Raw genomic sequence first — 22,331 nt, 5'->3', positions numbered from 1 at the left:
AGGCAAAAATGGGAAAGAGGGGCACATGACTAAAGCAGGATATCAGCAGATAGCCAGAATCTGAAAAGACGAAGTCAGGAAAGCAAAGGCTCAGAATGAACAAAAGTCTTGCAACAAAAGTGAAAGATAACAAAAAAAGTTTCTTCCAACATATAAATAACAAGAAAAAAATCAAGGAAACAGTATGTCCACTAAAGAGAGAAGACCACAAGCTGGTTAACTCATTCTTTGGATTGTTTTTCACCGAAAAAGAAACTATAGCCCAACCTACCAGAAACATAACTGAAAAAAACAGATTGGAAAAAAATGTTAAAATAAGCAAAAAAACAAAACAAAACAGTAAGAGAACACCTGTCTGATCTTGATGAATACAAATCACCAGGACCTGATGGATTACATCCCAGAATTCTAAAGGAGCTGGCAGATGTCATCTCAGAACCATTGCACCACATCTTTCAAAAATCCTGGAACACCTGGAAACTACCAGAGGACTGGAAAAGAGCTGATATGGTTCCCATCTTCAAAAAAGGAAAGAAAAAAAAAACAGACCCAGGAAACTACAGACCAATCAGCCTAACATCAATACCTTGGAAGATCCTGGAAAAGATAATAAAAAAAAACAGATCTGCCAACACCTAGAAACAAGTAAAGTAATACTGTAACTAGCAATCAGCACAGGTTTGTTAAAAACAGATCATGCCAAACCAACCTTATTCCATTCTTCAACATAGTGACAAAATTCAACATAGTGACTAAGAATAAATAAAGCAAAATACTGTGGACCTAATATATTTAGACTTCAGCAAGACATTTGACAAAGTACACCACAACCTACTTCTTTGTAAACTAGAAAAAAGTAGGATAGATAGCTTCACCACCAGATGGATTTGCAACTGGCTGACGAACCATGCTCAATGAGTAAGTCTTTAATGGGTGTAAGTCTACATAGAGAGAAGTAAGCATTGGGGTGCCACAAGGTTCCACCTTAGGTCCAGTACTCTTCAATACCTTTATAAACTACTTAGACGAGGGAATAGAAGGGGAACTCACCAACTTGCAGATGACAATAAGCTGGCAGGAATAGCTAACACCCTAGAACAGGGGTCACCAACCTTTCGGACCTCAGGGACCACTAACTTAACAATTTTAAATCCCGTGGACCACTAATATGATCTGCCTAATGACTGACTGGGTGGGCGTGGCTAGGTGGTCATGTGACTGGGTGATATGTCACTCATATCAAGGGGTGCCTCGCCGGCTTCTACTCACCCCTTCCCTCCCAGCCACTCCTCGCCTGCCCGCCTGCCTGGGCTCCTTAGGGCCCCAACAGGAAGCAATTGTTGGAGCTAAGCAGCCACCACGAGAAAGAGTTGGCAAAACAGCTGTCTCAGTTCAAATTGGATTTGACTGAGAAGGAGGCTCAGCAGAAACACCGCACTGAGGACTAAGAGCATAGGCTTTCCAAGCAGAGGGAAGACCTGTAGGAGTCGCCTGGAGGCTCAGCAGGCTGAGATGGTCAGCTAGTTCCAGGCCATGATGCAATTCCATTGGAACAAGGCCCTCTGGCTCTTCGCCACCAGCAGCACTTCCCTCCAGCCTTCGCCCAAAGCCCCGCACCAGGAAGCTGAAGCAGACCCTGAGTCAGAATTTCTGCCCCCCTCCAACCTGCACAAAAAGACCCAGAAGGGGGAGACTGCAGCAACACAAGCGTTCATTGCACGTATCTGTCCCAGGGCCTGTAGTTTGAGGACCCCTAATTTAGTGCAATATAAAAAATTCAAATATTTTCTCACGGACCACCAGTTGATGACCACTGCCCTAGAAGATAGGCTCAAGATCCACATGGATCCTGACAGACTTGAACACTGGCCCTATCTAACAAAATGAAATTCAATGTAGAGAAAAGTAAAGTCCTACATTTAGGTAAGAAAAATCAAAAGCACACATATAAACTGGGGGAAACCAGGCTTAGTAGCAGTGACTATGAGAGGGATCTTGGCGTCTTCATAGACAATCAGCTAAATATGAGTCAGAAGTGTGCAGCGGCAGCTAAAAAAGCCAATGCAATCTTAAATGCTCTCTACATGGGGCTCCCCTTGAAGGGCATCCGGAGGCTTCAGTTAGTCCAGAATGCAGCTGCGCGGGTGATAGAGGGAGCCCCTCGTGGCTCCCGCGTGACACCTATCCTGCGCAGGCTGCACTGGCTACCTGTGGCCTTCCGGGTGCGCTTCAAGGTGTTGGTGAACGTCTTTAAAGCGCTCCATGGCATAGGGCCGGGCTATTTACGGGACCGCCTGCTGCTACCGAATACCTCTCACCAACCCGTGCGCTCTCACAGAGAGGGACTCCTCAGGGTGCCGTCGGCGCGACAGTGTCATCTGGCGACGCCCAGGGGAAGGGCCTTCTCTGTGGGGGCTCCCGCCCTCTGGAACGAACTCCCCCCAGGACTCCGTCAACTTCCGGACCTCCGAACCTTTCGTCGCGAGCTTAAAACTCACTTATTCATCTGCGCTGGACTGGGTTAGTTTTTAAATTTATGGGTTTTTAATGGGTTTTTATTTTAAATTTTTAATCTTGGCCAATTTAATAAGTTTTTTAATTGTATTTTAATTGTATTTATATTGTATTATTGTGTATTTTTTATCTGGCTGTGAACCGCCCTGAGTCCTTCGGGAGAAGGGCGGTATAAAAATTTAAATAATAAATAAATAAATAAATAAATAAATTGCATTAACAGAGGGATACAATTAAGATCAAGTGAGCTACTAATACTATATTAGTACCTATACTAATACCTAGAGTACTGCATCCAGTTTTGGTCACTACTGTTGTGACCCAGGTTCCTGGACCCGGACTCCTGGACTCCGATGATTCAGAAAGTGAGGGAGAAGACCTGGCAAGCCCTGCTTCTCTTGAGCCCTCTCCCTCCCTGGCACCCACTCAAAGGGAGGAGGAGGGGCCGGCAAGGCCTGATTCTCTGGAGCCTTCTTCTGATTTGGCAACGCCCCAAGAACAGTTTTGGAGTGATGCAAGACTGCGCAGACGTGACCGGCGCGCGCAGCAGAAGCAGCGTTGGGATAAAGCCAAGTAATAATTGTCATGCAGTGACATCTGCAGAGACTATAAATAGGAGGCGGGACTTCCTGGTTTTTTGTCTTGGGCAAAGCAATGAATTTGCGCGGGCAAACTGTATCAATGGAGGGAAGAATATATTCGTGAGTAATTCTGGCCTTATCTATAATTTCCTCGTTATCTCCAGAAACTTGGCAGGCCCGTGGGTAGACGTGGCCAGGACATCTATCTATGTAAATAAAAGGAGAAAAGGAGGCCTCTGACTGACTCTTTGCTGGGAGTATTGGGGGGAGGGAAACAGAACAACTACACTATAAAAAAGATGTAGAAAAAGTGCAGAGGAGAGCAACCAGGATGATTAGGAGACTGGAGGCTAAAACATGTGAAGAACAGTTACATGAACTGGGCATGGTTAGTCTAGTGAAGAGAAGGACCAGGGGAGACATGATAGCCATATTCCACTATTTGAGGGGCTGCCACAGAGAGGAAGGGGTCAAGCTGTTTTCCAAAGCACCTGAAGGCCAGACAAAGAATAATGGATGGAAACTGACCAAGGAGAGATTCAAGCCGCCCCGAGTCTTCGGAGAAGGGCGGGATATAAATGTAAATTAAAAACAAAAAAACAACAACCTAGAAATGAAGAGGAACTTTCTGACAGTGAGAACAGTCAACAAATGGAACAGCTTGCCTTCAGAAGTTGTGGGAACTTCATCACTTGAGTCTTTAAGAAAAGATTGGACTGCCATTTGTCAGAAATGGTGTAGTGTCTCCTGCTTGGGGGGGGGGGAGGGGGGTTGGACTAGATGACCTATAAGGTCCCTTCCAACTCTGTTAATCTGTTAACAGAGACCACAGAGACCACAAAGGCCATCCGAGAGGTCCCCCTGTTTTTCTTGGTCTGCTGCCTGGAAAATGTGGAAAAGTTGACTTTGTAAATATACAAATAGAATGAGACTATTGCCTTACACACTGTAAGCCACCCTGAGTCTTCGGAGAAGGGCGGGATATAAATGTAAATTTAAAAAAATGTGTCTCAGTGTCTGGCAAAAACTGTCGCTCTGCAGGGCGAAGGGTCGGGCTGCTTCGCTCAGCGATTGATCTCTGGGGAAGCTGATCCTCAGAACTGGCTGCCATGCAGCCCCAGGAGGACCCTACAGTGCCCGTGATGGCCCAACCCTGGCTCACCCAAGGCCACCAAATCACTCGGGGGATGCAGCAGAAGTTTCCTTACATGCAGACAAGCAACAAGGCAGGATATAGTGATGTCCCAGGAGGACTTGGATGCTTTGCTGAGTGGCCATTAGCAAAAGTGGAAGCAAGGCTCCAATACCTTTGGCCCAGTCCTTTTGCTTTCCCAGGCATTGGCAGATTGCAAGGTTTGTGTGATATTATTATTGTTATTATTATTATTAATCTCTTCCTACTAGGTCAACATGCAGACTGTCCTTGAGAGCTGGTCAGCGAACAGCAACATTTTGGCTTTCTGGGCCAGAAGTTCTTGGTTGAGATGCCTCCCTGTCGCCACTAAGGGAGGATTGGCTTGCTCTGAAGGTCGACTTCTTACAAGGGCACTTTAAGCTGCTCATATGTTTTGGCAGGTGGGAGGGGCATCTGATAGGCTTCTCTTGAATGCAGTTAGCGTGGGGGGGGGGAAGAGAATTCACCACCACCTTCCCCTTATTTCTCTTCCTCCTCCCTTCAGATGCATAACATGGCAAAAGTTTCCAGAGAGAGAAGCAACCCAACTGACATACCACTGCAGGAGAATCTTTGCAGACGAGGGTTGAAATATAGGGTCCTTGGTGGTCTCTGAGCTTGGTTATTTTCTTGCAGATGTTTCATGACCCAACTAGGTAATTTCTTCAGTGCTAGGAAGGAGTGGGGTTTCTCTCTTTACATTGTAGTGTCTTGCCGCGTCAGTCTTGGTTGGAGATGGTCTTGGAGGCTCTTTGAAAATGCCTTCAAGAAAATCACCAAACTCGGAGAGCACCAAGCAACCGAAAGGGGCAGCGAGAACTGTGTGGAGCACAGTCTGGTGCTTGTTCGCATACTGCTGTGTAGCCACATCAGTTGTAAACCATTAAGTTGATCATTTGGGGAGGCGGGGGTGGGTGGGACGGGGGTGGGGACATCCATTATTCACTTTTTATTTTTTACTTTGTCAGTGAGCTCATGGGAAGCAAATGCATTATGAAACATCTGCAGGTTCTCTATGCAGCCTGGTGATAATATTCTCAGGTGTCACATGTGCCTTGGCTCTAATTCATGCAAGACCCAACATCAAAGAGGGGGACTCCAGGGAGCCTGGGGGAAATTGCCACGCAGGGGGGGGGCTGGTGCTGGTGACCCAACTTTCTTCACCTAAAGCAAGGGTGTCAAACTCAGGATGTATTGTCGTGATGTATCACTTTTCCCCCATTGCTAAAAAGGGGGTGGGGGTGGCCAGCACATGATGCATCTGGGCTGCGGTGATGAGCTGGCTGCTAAAATAAAGCCAGGTCATGGCACACACTTTAAAAGTAAATCAGGAAGCCTGTAATTGCGGAGTGTGTCTGGCAAGAACAAAGAATGCTTATTTACAGGAAATATCCATATAATTTAATCTTGTAACAATTCTGGGTAGTTAGAAAGCTGATAAAAGTAACAAGAGTTAGACAACTTGCAGGCCTCATCTAAAAATTAGGAATAGTGATGGCCTGCAGCCAATAAAATGTGTATTAGGTAACTCCCGAGGCGTTCATTAGCCAAGGCTTAGGAATAGGGACAGCTAGAGACCAATAGAACAAATTGTAGAATTATTACTAAAATGTTTATTAGATGATATTTCTCGCCTTGTCCCGCCTTCTCTTTTAGTGAAAATGTATAAAGCTTACTTAATCCTTTGTCTTGATTCTTGGCATTTTGGCCAGGAGCCTTTTTCCTTGGAGCACTCCAATAAAAAAGCAATCAGAAAACCTGCACCTCGTGTCTGGAGTCCATCATTGGCTTCGACACCAGGCTCACACCCAAATTGGGGACAACAGCGGGCCGTGAGTTTGACACCAAATCAACCAAAGGATGTTGGGGATGCAACAGAAGTTTATTTGCATGCAAACAAGCAACATGTATTGGGCCCTCTCCCCACTTTCTCCCACCACCACAGAGCCCCCAGGTGGTGGCCTTCCCTTTCTTCCTCTAAAGCATCCGAGTGACATGGCCCACAATCCTCCTCCCCTTAGCTCCAAGCCATCCTCTGAAGCACTTTGTGTGTGGGAGGGGGAGAAGAGTCTGGATGTTGCTCGTGGCACTTCTGCAGCCCCTCCAGGCATTGGTTTCATTTTCAGAAGGGGGGAGCCAATGACCCCCCTCCTCTCCTCCTGGGCCTGCCAAGCACTGTCCTGATGGCTGCAGGACTGACCTGGGACCCTTCTGCGCTCTGGATGGGGAACTCGCGCACTGCCGCATTGAAGAGGTGCCTTTGAACCGCCAGGAAAGCGGCTGAGGAGGGACCCTCCCATCCTCACACTGGGCCTTCTGGCTTCCCCGAACGGCTTTCTCTCCAGCTCAGTTCCTTTGCCAGAAACGTACTTGGCTTTGCCCAAGAACCCCATGCCCAGGCAATCCCCAGACTTGACCAGGCAGCCACAGTGACCGCCAGCCAGAACCTCACTTCCCTTAATTATTGAGGGACTTATCAGCCTGGCACTCTTCCCCCTTCAGCCTGGAAAGCAATAAGAGCACTCAGCCTCTCTCCCACCCCCACCAGGGTCCCCTGGGCTCTGCAGCAGCAGCAGCAGCAGCACAGCAGAAGGTCTTGGCAAAGCACTTTCCATTGGCAATGTAGAAATGGGTGCTGCCAAGCAGTCTCCTTCCTGCCCAGCGCTGAGATTCCTTGGCAGCTAGGCAGGGCTGGTGCAGGTGAGGTGGCGTCTTGCACCAGAGGTCGGCCTTTGGGCAATGTTGGGATGTGTATGTCACATTCAGCAGCTCACTGTGGTTCATGCTGTTGCCAGAAGAGGGAGGGCTGTTCCCGACCCCAGGGACGGTACAGAGGCTTTCCCCACCAGGGGGGCAGCATTAAGATTCTTCATGGGGTCTCAGCTCAGCCTCCAGAGTCCTCTGAATGGAATGCTGTGTCTCGAGAGCCACACTTTGGGGTGCAGGGACACCCACAACAGGTGACTTCACCTCCCCGTCCCCCCACCCCCCACAGAGGTTTTTTCTGACCTTCCAGGAGGGCGGGGCTCAAAGCAGCTGAAGCCCTGGGCTGAGACTGAGTGATGCGGCATGGCTGCCAAGAAGCCCTCAGGATGCCCAGCACCCAATCCTGCTGCCAAGCTTTCCAGGAGGCACACAGCAGCTCCTCCCCTGGGTGGATCACTGAGAGATCCTCCCCTCTCAACTAGCGCCCCTTCTAGAACCACTCCACAGGTCCTCTGCTCCCAGCTGCCAGAGGGCCATATCTCAGCCACCTTTGAACGCCCACAAGGATTGCGAGGTCAGGGCAGACATGCGTGCTGATTTCAAAGGGCAAGAATGAGATGGAGGTCCACCTTCTGTGTTTGTGTGAATGAACACAGGTGAAAGATTAAGTCCATGAGTCCTTAAGTACCGTTCACGCAGGAGAGGCCAAACTTCGAATGTTTTTAGAAGAAGGCAATGTCAGCCCTTTTCAGGCAAGTTCCCCCTTGGCCAAGCCTAGCTGCTCAGCTACACGCTGCCCCCTCCGAGTGGATGAACACCTGTGTCCAAGTCTCCAGAAGTCCTGGGAGAATTTGAACAGGCTGGCAGGGCGCTGGCAGAGATTGGCAGCATGGCTGCAGCAAAGCCCCTGCCCTGGAAGATGGAGAGAAGCACACCGCCCCACCCTGCGGGGAGGACCAGGTCTGCAGGAAGGAGATCCACCTACGCCCAATCAGGGGGACCCAGGCAACGGCCCCCTCCTGCCTTTGTATGTCACGGCCATCATCAAGGGTTCTGCAAAGCCTTCTTGCCAAGTTCAATTTATTTTAAATTAAAATTATTCAGCATCTAAAAATAACTTCAGATTATACAGAACGTGATTGTGTGCAAATCAAAAGGTGGGGGGGAAGAGTGTTGAAGATTGAAGAATGCCGAGACGTCTAAACTGCCCCCTTGCCCAACAGCACAGCTCTGCCCTGTGTCGGGGGGAGGGGCTTCCTTCATACCGCCCAAGGCGGACCGGGTGGTACCTGTGGACCTGCTCTGGCTCAGGAGGGCCAAGCAGAAGCGACAGCCTGCCCGCTTCCCCTGGCTCACAGGCCCATGGATTTGGCCATAGGTGAGGCTGGGAAGGGCTGCCCTTGTGCTGCCCGCCGCTCCAAGGCCAGCTGCATGCTCCAGATGCTGAGGGGGCGCATGTAGGCCAGCGAGCGGAAGACCCTCTTCTCACAGTAGGCCTCGGGGGTCTGGAATGCCATGCCCAGCCGCTCCCAAACCGTCCGGTAGCAGCCCTCGGCGGTGCAAAAGCCCTCTTGCACCAGGCCCTGTGCCAGGCGACAGGAAGCCCAGTCAGCCAGGCTAGCCTCCTGCACCCTCCTCCCTCCCCCTGTCCACCCCGTCACCCACCTCCTGGATCATGGTGGCGGCCAGGGCGTAAACCACACCGACCCACACCTCATCCGACTGCAAGCTTGAGGTGTCTGGCAACCCTGAGGGGCGCATGCCGTTCACGGCTCCCATGGTCCCTCCTGAAAAGCTCACCACGTTCAGCTCAAAGATGGTCTTCAAGGCGCTGAGCACATGGCTACGAGGGAACACCTGTGGACCAGAGAGGGACTCATGCAGCCCCCCCACGCTCACAGCCCTCCCCTCCCAAAGCTCCTGGCTCCTGGCCCCTGTCCTCACCTCGGACTGCCCCTCACCCAACCCGCATGCCCGAAGGAACCATTGCCCGGCCAGCTGGTCCGCCATGATGCTGTCCGAAGAGGGGCCGTGGCCACTGTCATAGTTGTAGTACTTCCCTGTGAGGGAGAAAGGTGGTGACTGGGGCTCTTTCCGGCCCTGCTGACCCAGCTGGCCCGGCCCGGACCTACCGTTCCAGAGCAGCCGCTCAAATGCTGCCGTGCCCTTAGCCAGGATGCCAGAGTACCTCTCCAGGGCTGGGCTGTCTGCCAAGGCCTCCGCCATTCTGCACATCACGCAAACGGATGCCAGCCAGAGGCCACCACAGTAGGCACTGGTGAAGCAAATGAGGGGAGAGGGTTGCCCAAAGGAAGCGACGAGAGGCACCTACCCATGGCCTCTCCCAACCGGGGGAGGGGTTCAGGGAGACCCACTCCTGCGTCCCTCAGAGCGGTGGCTGGGCACTCAGAGCTGCCCTCTTCCCTGGCATCAGGAGGGCAGATGGCTGGGCTGCTTTGTCCAGGGAATCTGCTGCCCCCAGCAGCGCTCACTGCACTGGTGAGGCGGGTCGGGCAGGGGACCCCAAAAAAAGGAGCACGGACGGGGCAATGAGAAACCCCTTGGGAGCAGCTCAGCTCCCGCTGCTGACTGCCAGAGCTGGAAGAAGGATCGAGTCCCAGAGCCCATCTCCTTAAAGCCTTTTCTGATCTTATCCACCTCGCAAGGCTGGCGTCAGAATCAGAATCCCACAATGCTGAGGTTGCTTTACTTCCCCCTAACCACCCCAAGGAATTGTGTGCGGGGGGGGACCTGTTCCTGGTGGTACCTCCTTCAGGGGCACTCAGGCAATCCCGCCCCCCTCCCCGACTCCACGGAGGAAGCCCTGGATCAAGGCCATGTGATTTGTTGCTGTGGTGGTCCCTCCCTTAGTTCTGCCAGCTCTGCAGAGCAGGACACCCACTTCTGTCCTCCTCGGCCTCACCCAGACAGGGCACCAGAATGCCCAGCCTCATCAGCATGGGAGCCCTTCTCTCCATGGAAGCATGATATCGGGGCACCCAGCCAGCAGAGTCCATGCATGACGCATGCGCGGGAATGGCGGCGTCCTGAGAATCATGCAAGGGTGGGGCGGCGTTTTTCCTGGCCGCGATGCCTCGGATGCGGCTTTTGAGCCATCTGTGCTCACCGCTTCAGAGAACATCTTTCCGGCAGCCGAAGGAGATCGTTTGGGGTCTTTTTAGACCCTCGGCTGCCGGGAACGAGGCTGGTGAGGCGGGCGAGCGGCGGACGGTTGCCGGCGGCCATCTTGGCTGGGCTTGGAGCGCGGCGCCCGCTGGAAAGGGCGTTTTTGCGGCCCGGCAGCCGCTCAGGACATTGGCGGCTGCTCAGGACATTGGCGGGCGACGTTGGCTAGCGGTGATATTATATAGCGGCATTGACATCAGCCGCTTAGAGATCTCCAGCGACATTGATACCATCGGCGGCATTGATACCGTTTTTGCGGCCCGGCAGCCCGGCAGGACACTGGCGGCCGCCCATGACATTGGCGGCCGCTTAGGACAGTGGCGGCCGACGGTTGCCAGCGGCGGTATCGTATAGCGGCATTGGCATCAGCCGCTTAGATACCTTCAGCGGCATTGATACCATTGGCGGCAACGGCAGATGGCGCTGGCCATTCTGGAGGGCTGCGGTGCGGCGCTCGTTAGAAATGGCCGGGCTGGATCATTGTTTACTGCTGCCGGCCGCACTTGTCATCAGCGGCTGGAAGTTTGCCGCTCTGTTTTTCAGCGGCATTGTTCAGCGATGGCATCAACTCTAGACGGCCCGGACTGGACCATGGGCGACACCAGTGGGCATAAACTTTTGCTGCACCCATCAGGGGCGGCATTGAACGGCAGAATCCATCAGCCGAACTCCATCTTGTTTATTGCCCCTACCGGCCTTTAGGCCTTGGGACTGGGACTGCCCTGACTTGTCCGTAGGCCGCGATACCATCAAACGGCTAAGGAATTACCTTTTTCCCACTGTTATTTAATCTCTTGCATGAAATATTCGTCGGCTGACCTTCTCCGACTGCGAGGTTCCCCCGCCTCGCAGGAATGGCCCTCTGTGTTATTGAGGGCCTGCCTTAACGAGGGGTCTTGGGACCCGGAGAGGTGGCATGCGAAGAAGAAGAATCTTTGGGGTTTTGTAGATAGGTTTTTTAATAAGGTCTTTTAAAGGGGAGGAAAGCGGCGGAAACCGTTGGGAGGGTAAGTCCAGTCCCGGGAGTTGTCCATGGCATTTTATCCGGTCCGAGGGAGAGGGGTGAGGGGTTCGTTCCAGGGGTTGATGTTGGTTCCATCTGTACAGTAAGTGGGAGGGGCAGATATGCGGAAGCAAGGGGCCGTATCATTTTCCGGGAGCACGGACTCGCTGTTTAAAAGCGATAACGTGCTCCGGTCCCTCAGTTCTTACCCGTTCCCCGGAAGGTCAAGATCCTCAGGGCCCGGGCCTTCGGCTGATGCTGTGCAATGCCCGGTCCGTGGTTAATAAGGCCCCCCTGATTTGTGATCATATTCGGGGGGAGTCCGCGGACTTTATGGGCATTACGGAGACCTGGCTGGGCGCAGAAGGGGGTGTGCCCCTGGTTGAACTGTGCCCGCCGGGTTTCCGAGCATTCCATCAGCCGAGGGCCCAGGGTAGGGGTGGCGGGGTGGCGGTTGTGATGAGAGAGAGTCTTGAGCCGAGAGAGTCCACTGTTCCTCAGATAGCCGGTTGTGAATCCCTACTTGTGAAGTGGGGCCATAAGAATCAGATGGGTCTGTTGATCGCGTACCTGGCTCCTTGCTACGTGACTACAGCCCTGCCTGAGCTGCTTGAGGTGCTTGCCGGGGTGGCGATTGAGATTCCCCGACTTCTGGTCATGGGAGATTTCAATCTGCCATCGGCCGGCTTGTCATCGACGGTGGTTCAGGAGTTCCAGGCTTCCATGACGGCCTTGGACCTGATCCAAGTAACTGATGGCCCTACACACACGGGGGGGTCCACACTGGACTTGATTTATATCTCTGGACAGTGGTTTAATGATCTGGTATTAGGGGATTTAGTGACAACACCGGTGTCATGGACAGATCATTTTCTCCTCCGCCTAGACTTTCAGACCGCCACTCACCACCGCAGGGAGACGGAACCAATGCGTTGGTTCCGTCCCAGGCGCCTGATGGACCCCGCGAGGTTCCTGACGGAGCTGGGCCGTTTCCTGATGATCTTGCCCACAGCATGACTGAAGAACTAGTTGCGGCCTGGGAACAGGCCGCGGCTGGGGCTTTGGACCGTGTCGTGCCTTTGCGGCCTCTGACCCTGCGTAGATCTCAATTGGCTCCTTGGTTCTCTGAGGAGCTGAGAGAGATGAAACGCCGGAGAAGACGCTTAGAGAGTACCTGGAGGTCCAGCCGTTCCGAGGCTGATCGGACATTAGTTAGGTCTTTTTCGAAAGCCTACCTAGTGGCAATGAGGGTTGCGAAGCGTTCCTATGTTTCCACCCTCATTGCGTCGGCAGATAACCGCCCAGCTGCCCTGTTTCGGGTGACCCGTTCCCTTTTACATCAGGGGGGACGGGATGACCCCTTGCAGGGACGTGCTGAGGAGTTTAGTGGTTATCTATACGATAAAATCGTTCAGCTTCGGGATAGCTTGGACCAAGATTGTGATGATCCGGATGGGATGACTGAGACACGTCTTGTTGATGTTGTTTGGGATGAGTTTGATTCTGTGGCTCCCGAGGACGTGGACAGGCTGCTGGGGAGGTTACATGCCACTACATGTTTACTGGACCCGTGTCCCTCCTGGCTGGTGCTGGCCACTCAGGAGGTGACACGAGGCTGGCTCCAGGGAATTATAAATGCTTCTTTGTTGGAAGGGGTTTTCCCCGCTGCCTTGAAAGAGGCGGTGGTGAGACCCCTCCTCAAGAAGCCTTCCCTGGACCCAGCTATTTTGGGTAATTACCGTCCAGTCTCCAACCTTCGCTTTGTGGCGAAGGTTGTAGAGAGTGTGGTGGCATGGCAGCTTCCCCAGTACCTGGATGAAGCCGTCTATCTAGACCCGTTCCAGTCCGGCTTCCGGTCCGGGTACAGCACGGAGACAGCTTTGGTCGCGTTGGTGGATGACCTCTGGAGGGCCAGGGATAGGGGTTGTTCCTCTGCCCTGGTCCTGTTGGATCTTTCATCGGCTTTTGATACCATCGACCATGGTATCCTGCTGCGCCGGTTGGAGGGGTTGGGAGTGGGAGGCACCGTTTATCGGTGGTTCTCCTCCTATCTCTCTGACCGGTCGCAGACGGTGTTGACAGGGGGGCAGAGATCGACCGCGAGGCGCCTTACTTGTGGGGTGCCGCAGGGGTCGATTCTCTCGCCTCTCCTGTTCAACATCTACATGAAGCCGTTGTGCGAGGTCATCAGTGGCTTCGGGGTGAGTTATCAGCTGTACGCTGATGACACTCAGCTGTACTTTTCCACCCCGGGCCACCCCAATGAAGCTGTCGAACTGCTGTCTCGTTGCCTGGAGGCCGTACGGGTCTGGATGGGGAGAAACAGACTCAGACTCAATCCATCCAAGACGGAGTGGCTGTGGATGCCGGCACCCCGGTACAGTCAGCTGCAACCGCGGCTGTCTGTTGGGGGCAAGTCACTGGCCCCAACAGAGAGGGTACGCAACTTAGGCGTTCTCCTGGATGGACGGCTGTCGTTTACAGATCATTTGGCGGCCGTCTCCAGGAGAGCCTTTTACCAGGTTCGCCTGGTCCGTCAGTTGCGTCCCTTTCTGGACCGGGATGCCTTATGCACGGTCACTCATGCTCTCGTCACTTCCCGTCTGGATTATTGCAATGCTCTCTACATGGGGCTACCCCTGAAGTGCACCCGGGGACTCCAGTTAGTCCAGAATGCAGCTGTGCAGGTGATCGAGGGAGCTCCTCGTTGCTCCCGGGTAACACCGCTCCTGCGCAGTCTGCACTGGCTACCTGTGGTCTTTCGGGTGCGCTTCAAGGTTTTGGTTACCACCTTTAAAGCGCTCCATGGCTTAGGGCCCGGGTACTTACGGGACCGCCTGCTGTTACCGTATGCCTCCCATCGACCCGTACGCTCTCACAGAGAGGGTCTCCTCAGGGTGCCGTCCGCCAAGCAATGCCGGCTGGCGGCCCCCAGGGGTAGGGCCTTCTCTGTTGGAGCACCTACTCTCTGGAACGACCTTCCCCCCGGTTTGCGTTTAATATCTGACCTTCGGACCTTCCGCCGGGAATTAAAAACTCATTTATTTGTTCAAGCGGGACTGGACTGATTTTTAAATTTTTAAATTTTAAATTTTAAATTTTTTAATCTTCTGTAATTTTATATGGGGTATTTTAGGTTGGTCAATCTGACAGTTTTAATTTGGCCACTATTGAATAGGTATTTTAAATTGATATTTTAACTTTGTATATTTACTGTTTTTTATCTTGGCTGTACACCGCCCTGAGTCCTTCGGGAGAAGGGCGGTATAAAAATTTAAATAAATAAATAAAATAAATAAATAAATAAAAGCCCCAAGGACGTTGTGCAGGGGGAGGCAGGCAGGGATCTTTGCAAGTGCCTCAGCTGGTGAAGGCAGTAGGGCCCTCTGGGAAGGGCTCAGCTGCCAAGAGGCCACTTCCTGGGGGGAGGGGGAATTCAAACAGGAATTAGCCTTGAATCGTTGGACAGCCCAAGAGAAGCAGGACTGACCACACATACACCTGGGCCTTTTACCCTGGGCATTGGGATCTCAGGATCATGTTTCAAAGCCCTTGAGAGAAGACCACCCATCCCTGCTACTTAGGGGAAGCGAAATAAGAAGAGACAGCAAGAAATGGGTGCCAGCCAAACAGCCCCAGGCCCAACAACAGCCGGGAGGGTGGGAGAAGGAGAGGAGATCTGTCAGCCCTTCCACACAGAGGCCGGAGGGGGGCTCCCGATACCTCCCAGCAAGGTTTTTCTGGGTTGGGTTCTAGGATGAGGGGGGCAGGGCTCCTGGCCCGTCACCCACCTGGCTCCGGTGGCCACCCAGGCATCATAGGTTTGGTCAGCAAAGCCCGAGTTCTCAATGAGGCCGTCTCCGTCTGTGTCGAACTTCAGTTCTGAGTCCACCACGGTCTGAGGGCAGCAAAGAAGTCTGAGGAAGGGTCCGCAGGGACCTGTGAGTGGCTGGCAGCCCCTGCCCGCCCTGCCACTGCACCTGGCAGACAGGCCACATGTCCCGCAAGAAGGCCGTGTCCTGCATGAGGAAGTAGTCTCGGTACACCTGCAGCACAAACTTCAGGTTGAGGTCCTTCCAGGTGGCCGTGTCATGGATCAGGTAGGCGTTGACCCGCTGCCAGGGCTCGTCGTCTGGCCAAAGAGAGCGGGAGGTGTGGCAGCCCATCTTCCCAGAAAGCCACTTACAAGAAGCCCACCATGTTCCTCAGCATCCCAAGGAAGGACCCCAGATGATTTCCCCCAAAGGCTGTGACCCCCTGGCCTCTGAGCTGCTTACAGCCTCTGGGGGCTTTTGGTGAGACACCCAAGGCTTCCTCCCGCCCACACAGAGACACAGAAGGTGGGGGCCGCACAATCTCCTCCCCCAACAGCCCCGCTCACCCCAAGAGCGGCCACAGGGGAAGCTGTCTTGGGGGGGTGTTCAGGCAAATTGGAGACACCCTGCCTTCCTGAGGGGAAGTCCCCAGGAAGGTCCAAACCCTCCCCCACACAGCAAGGCAGTTGCTGTGAGCTCCACAGACCCCGTGGCTGCAGAGCGAGGCTTGACTGCGTCCAGACACAAGGTGCTTTACCTGGCTCTCCGATGTCGTGCGGAACTACATTGCGCAGCTTCACTGGAGCCATCTGTCCACTCATGAGATACTGCCGAGGACGAGCATCCTCATTCAGCACCGCAGCAGCTGCGACAGGGCAGAGCAGGGCAGAGCCATCAGCAGCAACCCCGGCAGCCCTCCAAATGCCCAGCCCGCTGCCTCTGCCGCCAGCCAAGCACAGGCCGGAATGTCAGGAGCATTTGACACAGCTCAAGGGGGCACATTCCCTCCCACCCCTGCAAGGGGCATCCCTCGGTCCAGACCTCCTGTAGTGCTGCCCGAGGAAGACCACCCAACACTTGGAGTTCAAGCGGGAGGGCACCCACCCACGTCGTACTGCAGGCTGAGCTCCAGTTTGGGCCACAGCATGGCAAGTGCAAAGGAGGCATAGAAATGGACGTCATAGGTGTTGTACATCCGGTACTCCTGGCCTGGAAAGAGGAAGCAGCAGTGGCTGCACATCACACTGGCGTCCCAGGAGCACCAGGGGCTCCCTCCTGGGGGAAGCCCGGACGCAACCTGCCCAGGGCCCAAAGCAAAGCCTCACCTTCCAGATAAGCAAACCTCCCGTACTCCTGCAAGACCGGGAGCAGCTGGGAGAGACTCTGGGTGTGCCGCAGGGCCTCCCTGTCCTCGGGTAGCAGCTCCAGCCAGAGGGTACCTCCATCGGCCAGGAAGTACAGCTCATTGAAAAGGGCTGACTTGTACCAGGGGGGCAGGTCGCTGCAAAAGGCACATGTAGGTCCTCAGTGGGTCCTCCTCTGAGGTGCGGGCTCAGTCTGCTCAGAGACCCCCAGGGCCAGGACCCCCAGCAGGCCTGCCCACCTGGCCTGGTGACCCAGGAAGAGCGAGGGCACAGCCCCCAGAAACAAGGCAGAGCCGATGGGGAGGGGAAGGCAGCCCCTCCAACCTCACAGAGCCTGAACAGCCCCAGGCGGGGGGGCGGGGCGGCAACCAAGGTTGGGGGGTGGAGGAGACAGCCTGGAAGCAGCCTAATTTGGCCAGAGCGGAACATGGCGGCACCTCAGCAAAGGGAGAGCAGGAAAACTCTGGTGCTGGGCACCTTCCTGCACCTCAGAAGCCACTCACCCACAGGGCACTACCTGTTTGCCAAAATGGGCCCCTGCCAGGCCTCAATCCTCTCCTCCCAGACTTCATAGCGGCTGAGCAGATGGTGGGAGAGCGCTGGGCAGGCGTTCCCGTCGCTGCCAAAGAAGCGGGTGTACCACCTGCAGGCAGAGAGGCAGATGGACTCTCAGTCAGCCACAGCATCAGTCGGGAAGACGGCCCGGCCAAGAGGCAGTGTCCCCGTCACAAACAAAAGACCCTCCAGATGAGGTGGGGAAAGCAATTTTCCCAAGGGGATGGCTGGGAAGCTGGGACTGTTGTGGGGCTGCTGCCATGCCAGGGACAGCAAAAGGGTTGGATAGACCCACAGGCCGTAGGATGCCCAGTGTTGTGGTCCGCCAGCAGCCTGCGGAGCTGGCAACGGAGTCGGACAACAATGAGGCTGAGGTGAGGCCAGGGCCATCAGGGAGTGAGGTGCAGACTCCAGAGTCTCCAGAGACTGATAGTAGTGAGGCAGAGGAACAGGAGGAGCCTTTTCCTAATGCACGCATGAGAAGAGCTGCCAGAACAATGGCGTTTGGGCTTTCCCGGAAAACAATGTTTTATTTATTTATTTATTAAACTTTTATACCGCCCTTCTCCCGAAGGACTCAGGGCGGTGTACAGCCTTCATTTAAAACAATTAATATACATATTAAAATAACAATTAAAAAGCTTATTCAATAAAAGGCCGAAATTAAAACCGTCCAATTGACCATATAAAATACCCAGTAAAATTACAATTAAAAATTAAAAATTTAAAATTTAGAATTTAAAAATCAGGCCAGTCCCGCTTGAATAAATAGATAAGTTTTCAGTTCCCGGCGAGAACTGGTAGCTTTGTCTTCTTCTTCGTCTAAGTCCTGCATTTATTTTTGTGACTTCTGAACATTTGCCAAGAAAGGTCTTTGGCAGTTTGCCTAATTGGACCAAGGTTTGCGATAGGACTGAGGAATTTTTGTTGGGAGGAATTTGTTTTAATTTAGTTGAACGATGCTGGGAATGAAGTAATTCTCAGCTGATCGAATAAAGTTGTTTTTTTCCATGGACTGAGTTTCCTACTACCTACTTGGGCCTGGGTCACAACACCCAGGTCTGTGCCAAGCAGGGCTGCCCCTCCCCACACCCCGCAGTGTGGTCCTGAGACAGCCCAATTTTCTGGATCAGGTTAGGGTTAGCTCCATGAATGTGCCGCACGCTGGCAAAGCCCTGGGCATCTCCCCGCAGGTAGAACTGTGTGGGTCACCCACGTAGGTCCACCCCCAAAACACAGAGACACCCCCGAGAGTCAGCCCTTCCCAGGAAGCACCTACCTGCGATGCTCTTTCTCCCCCGATCCAAAGCGAATGCGAGGCATGTCCCAGGCCAGGCCCAGCTCCAGCACCCCACAACTGTGGCTGGCCACCACGCACGTGGCACACACTGCGGCTGCACACACCTCCCCCTTCTCCGTGGGGGGGCTCTGACCTGCAAGAGAGCCCTGAGCATCAGGGGCCTGGCCTCCTGCCTTTCTCTGCCCAACCTACAGCCCAGGGCTCACCTTGAGGAGATGCCAGCCGGCCATCTGCCAAGAGATCCTGCCAAACCTCCTGCCCGGTGCCAGCAGGATTGAAGGCCGTGAGGTGGGTAACAGCAACACCTGCCTGGGGGGGTAAAAGGGGGACAAGAAAGAAGGGAAGGATAGAGGGGAATGAAAAGCCAGGCCCCTCCCTCCCTCCCGAGACAGGGGTGAAGAGAGAGGCGGGGAGGAGCAATGGAGCAGGGCAGCTACGGGCGATGGGAGGATAGCTCCAGAACAGGCTGAGGGGAGGGAGGTGGGGTACTAGCAAGGGGGTCTTCTAGAACCCAGAGGCACCAAAGGTGGAGAATGCACCCACCCCCCTCGAGGTCTTGTAAGTAGAGGTGTGGCAAAGAAGTCACAATGGAGCATGGTTGGCACTCCAAGAAGCCTCTCTGCCAGCCTGCAAGAGACAGCCCCAAAAACCACGGAAGGCTCCTGTCCCAGCTGCTCCCATGGACCGTTTCTAAGCCTTGTGGGGTCTCTGGAGGGCCTACCTTCTCTCGGGCAGAGATGGCCAGGGTGTAGGGGTTTGCAGGGGTCACATGGTGCAGCATCACCCCACGGATGCAGCTGCCCCCCTTCTCCACGCTGAAGGGCTCATTCCAATGGCCGCCCCGGCGGTCTTCCTTGGTCTCCGTGCCATTTTGGAAGGTGAACATGATGGAGACCTCCACCTCCTCTGCACCCTCATTCTCCACCTCCCAGATGAAAGCACCCACAGGAAGGCTCGAGTCCTAAGGACGCAACACGGGCAGCTCGTCTGGGGTCAGACCAGTGGGTAGCCCAGCCTCATCCACCCCCCTCCGCCCCCCCTTCCCTGCAGGAGCACCTGAGTGTGACCAGATTAAGAAGCAAACCCCCCCCCCCCCCCCCCCGAAGACATATCTAGTTTTGGCTATTTCACGTACAGACAGTCCTCAAACTATAGCTAGTAATCAAAGACAATGAGCTATAATCGGTAATTCTTGCCTGCAACCGTGACAGCATTCCCACGGCCAGGTCATACGGATTCCAGCATGTCTTTACGATGGCGGCAGCCTCCTGGGGCCACGTGACCCCTTTCTGCAACTTTCCCAGCCAGCTCCCAACATGGAGGAGGCCAGGTTCACTTAATGTCGGTATGATTCACTTAACAACTGCAGTGACTCACTTAACCATGGTGACAGAAGAGATTGTAAAGTTGGATGATGAGCCTTGCTGCTCAGCAATAGAAATTCTGCTCTAGGTTGTGGTCATTGAATCGGCCCCCTCCCAAGGGAAGCCTGGATGACCTCCCCTAGCATCGGATTCTGGATGACCCGCCCCCACTCATCGAGCCCCCCCCCCCTCCAGTGCCTCCCCCCCTGCTGGCCCCCTTGGCTCAGGGAGCCCAAAGTCCGGCTCCTGCAGCATGCCAATTGCCAGGCCGAGATTAGGGAACTGCCTCAGAGACCTTGACCCATCGCTTTTGCCAAATCGCTTTTGCCAAGAGGATGGCTGGGTTCCCAGAGACAGAGGCACCCCACGGACGGGGGCGGTTATGCCACTGGGAGGGCCTCAGTTGTGCTTGTGGGTGACCTCTGGGGGGCTGCCAATAAGGATGCTGCCTTCATCCTGGCCCACCCCGGGGCTTTTGGTGCCATCAGTCATGGTATCCTGTTGGGCTGACTGCAGAGGAAGGGAGTGGGGGTGTCTCACGTTGAGACCTTCTTCTTCCTCGTCTGGAATCAGTTGGGTTGGGGGGCATGGAAAGGCCCAGCCCTAGGCCCGTTTGTGTGCTTGTGCGTGTGCGTGTAAGGTCTCTCAGGTCTCTTTCACACCTACATGGACCCCTAGGGGAGGACATTCAACAGCATGGGGGTCTTTAATACCGTGAGGATGACCCTCAATTCTGCAACTCTGCCCCAGGCATCTCCAGTGCACGGAGGATGGGACAGTTGGGGGAGAATTGGCAGGGACTCCATCCTAGCAAGACAGAGGGGCTCTGGGCGTTTGGGTCTCCCTAGAATTTGGAGAATTCAATGAGAAAGCACTGGACTTCTGGCTCCTGCTGGGGGAAGTAGCAGTAGCTGTGGCAAGCAGGACCTTTGAGCAGGATTATCTTGCATTCGGCACCCATTCCTGGACTGGGAGTCCCCGCTCGGGCTTATCACACCCCAGTCGCTTCCCTTTGGATCCCCGCAATACTCTGTACATAAGGCAACCCTCAAAGAACCCCCAGAAATTTCAACCAGTCCAGAACATGATGGTGCATGTTCAAACGCAATTTGAAGTGCTAACAATCAGCTTTAAAGCCCAGAGCGGGTTATCCGAAGGCTGCCTTTCCTGGAGGGCATGGCTGTCCCACTAGAGTGGAGAGGGCTGGACAAGGAGATGGCCCCTGGACAGGGCCAGTCTCCCTTCTGTCCAGGCAATACTGCTCTTTCTGGCTGAGCCCTTCCTTCCCTGTGGCTTCACATTGGCCCTTGACCCCCATGGACTGGAAAAGGGCCAGGGAAAGGGGGCGTGGGGATACTTACTTTATCAGCTACCTTTTAAATTGCAACCTCAAGCCTGAAGTTACACTTTATATAGCACTCAAGTCAGATTTTGACAGGCTGATTATAAATTGCACATTTTGACAGGCTGAGTATAAATTGCACAGCCCAGGGCGGGAAGTTTTCTCTTAGTAGAAGCTGGGGATGAGGAAATTTGCTAGAGCAATTAATTACAGCAGGTGTGTGGTTGGGAAGCTAAGCAGGGGACGGGCAGGAGGCAGCAGTGGAAGTGTCGACTCAGCGGGGCAGGGCTTTCCTCCCCAGGGGGCGCTCCCATTAAGGGGGTCTCGTGGGGGAGTCCCGGCGAACGGAGGCCCACAGGCTCGCAACCACCACCACCACCGCACCTGGAGAGCTCACCTGGTAGTCGTGGGGGATGACCGGCGTGATCTGGCGGCAGGTCAGCACCACCTCCTGCCCGGGCAGCTGGTAGACGGTCCAGGCACGCGGGTAGAGCGCGTGGTAGAAGGCGTAGTGGCCGCAGAAGCCCCAGTTCCAGCCCTGCAGCCGGCTGGGCCTCTCGGGGGAGAGCACCTGCTGGTAGACCGTCCGGCCCTTCCGCCGCAGGCAGACCGTGAACTGCGGCGGGAAGGGAGAGGTCGGCGGTCAGGGCGCCGCAGCTGAGGGCCTCACCGGGAGCCCCAGGGCTCGCCTCCCCGCCCGACCCACCTGGTCCGCCGCCACAGCCCGGTGCTGGTACATGCCCGGCGTGAGCTGCCACCTGCAGAAGTCCCCGCGCCAGCCGCGCGTGACGGTGCCGCCGCCCAGGCCCCCCAGCGGGCAGCCTGCGGAGAAGGAAGGAAAGGAACAGACGGACGGCCTTGGAGGAGTCGTTGGACGGCGCTCCCCCGGCCCCGCTGCCCCCACCCACCCCGGCCGGCCCTACCGTAGATCGGGCGCAGCGGCTGAGGCTGCAGCAGGTCGATGAAGGGCTGGCGCTTCTCCACGCGCGTCTTCCGGTACCACCAGCCGAGGTACCTGCGAGGGAGGCAGCGTCAGCCGGGAGGGGGGTCCCCGGGCCCCTCCCGCCCCCCCTCCGGGGAAGGGGCGCCCCCTACCTGAAGGCCAGCCCCAGGTGCCGCAGGGCGTGCGCGGGGGAGACGTCGCCGGCCTGCAGGGGCTTCCTGCGCTCGGCGAAGCTGTGGGCCAGGCACAGCCGCCACCCGAACCGCGGCACGCCGCGTCCCGCCGCCCGGCCCTCGTAGCGGCTCATCAGCTCCGCCGCCGCCGCCTCCTCTCCCCCCGCGCCCCGCCCGCAGCCCGCGCAGCCCCCCGACGCCATGGCGGGATCGGGCGGCCCGGCGCAGCTGAGCCACCGGCGGCGCCAAGTGGAAAAGCGGAGAGGGCGGGGCCGGGGCGGGCCGACGGCCCCGCCCCGCAGAGCGAGCGG

At 55.1% G+C, this 22,331-nt stretch overlaps 1 protein-coding gene across 4 annotated transcripts; it reads right to left on the bottom strand.

Annotated features, from left to right (window-relative positions):
* Positions 1-8,038: 8,038 nt before the first annotated feature.
* GBA2 (glucosylceramidase beta 2) lies at positions 8,039-22,296 on the bottom strand. 4 transcript variants are annotated; one of them, XM_058172517.1, is made up of 17 exons: positions 22,000-22,296; positions 21,828-21,919; positions 21,611-21,726; positions 21,302-21,520; positions 18,920-19,159; positions 18,405-18,507; positions 18,178-18,331; positions 16,861-16,986; positions 16,305-16,480; positions 16,084-16,188; positions 15,737-15,844; positions 15,145-15,296; positions 14,956-15,062; positions 9,108-9,250; positions 8,920-9,035; positions 8,776-8,832; positions 8,039-8,558 (listed from the first exon to the last, which is right to left on the bottom strand). In XM_058172517.1, exons 1-17 carry the CDS (start codon positions 22,221-22,223, stop codon positions 8,328-8,330), a joined length of 2,469 nt encoding a protein of 822 aa, XP_058028500.1. In that variant the 5' UTR covers positions 22,224-22,296; the 3' UTR covers positions 8,039-8,327. The 4 variants fall into 4 exon arrangements, with proteins under 4 accessions (XP_058028500.1, XP_058028498.1, XP_058028499.1 ...); XM_058172515.1 differs by having other exon boundaries at positions 8,641-8,832; positions 22,000-22,293; XM_058172516.1 differs by lacking the exon at positions 16,084-16,188 and having other exon boundaries at positions 8,641-8,832; positions 22,000-22,295.
* Between the last annotated feature and the right edge of the window lie 35 nt (positions 22,297-22,331).

This window comes from Ahaetulla prasina, chromosome 2 (genome assembly GCF_028640845.1).
Source record: "Ahaetulla prasina isolate Xishuangbanna chromosome 2, ASM2864084v1, whole genome shotgun sequence".
NCBI classification, from domain to species: domain Eukaryota; kingdom Metazoa; phylum Chordata; class Lepidosauria; order Squamata; family Colubridae; genus Ahaetulla; species Ahaetulla prasina.
The sequence above is the reverse complement of the archived record's forward strand: the minus strand, read 5'-3'. Positions and strand labels throughout refer to the sequence as shown.

Excerpts from the sequence above, each read along its gene's own strand:
- GBA2 (XM_058172515.1), bottom strand. The coding sequence starts at position 22,223 with ATGGCGTCGGGGGGCTGCGCGGGCTGCGGGCGGGGCGCGGGGGGAGAG. Across the intron at positions 16,987-18,177 it reads GGGGAGAAAGAGCATCGCAG|GTGGTACACCCGCTTCTTTG; the intron begins GTAGGTGCTTCC and ends CTCTGCCTGCAG. Across the intron at positions 16,189-16,304 it reads GAGGTTTGCTTATCTGGAAG|GCCAGGAGTACCGGATGTAC; the intron begins GTGAGGCTTTGC and ends TCCTCTTTCCAG.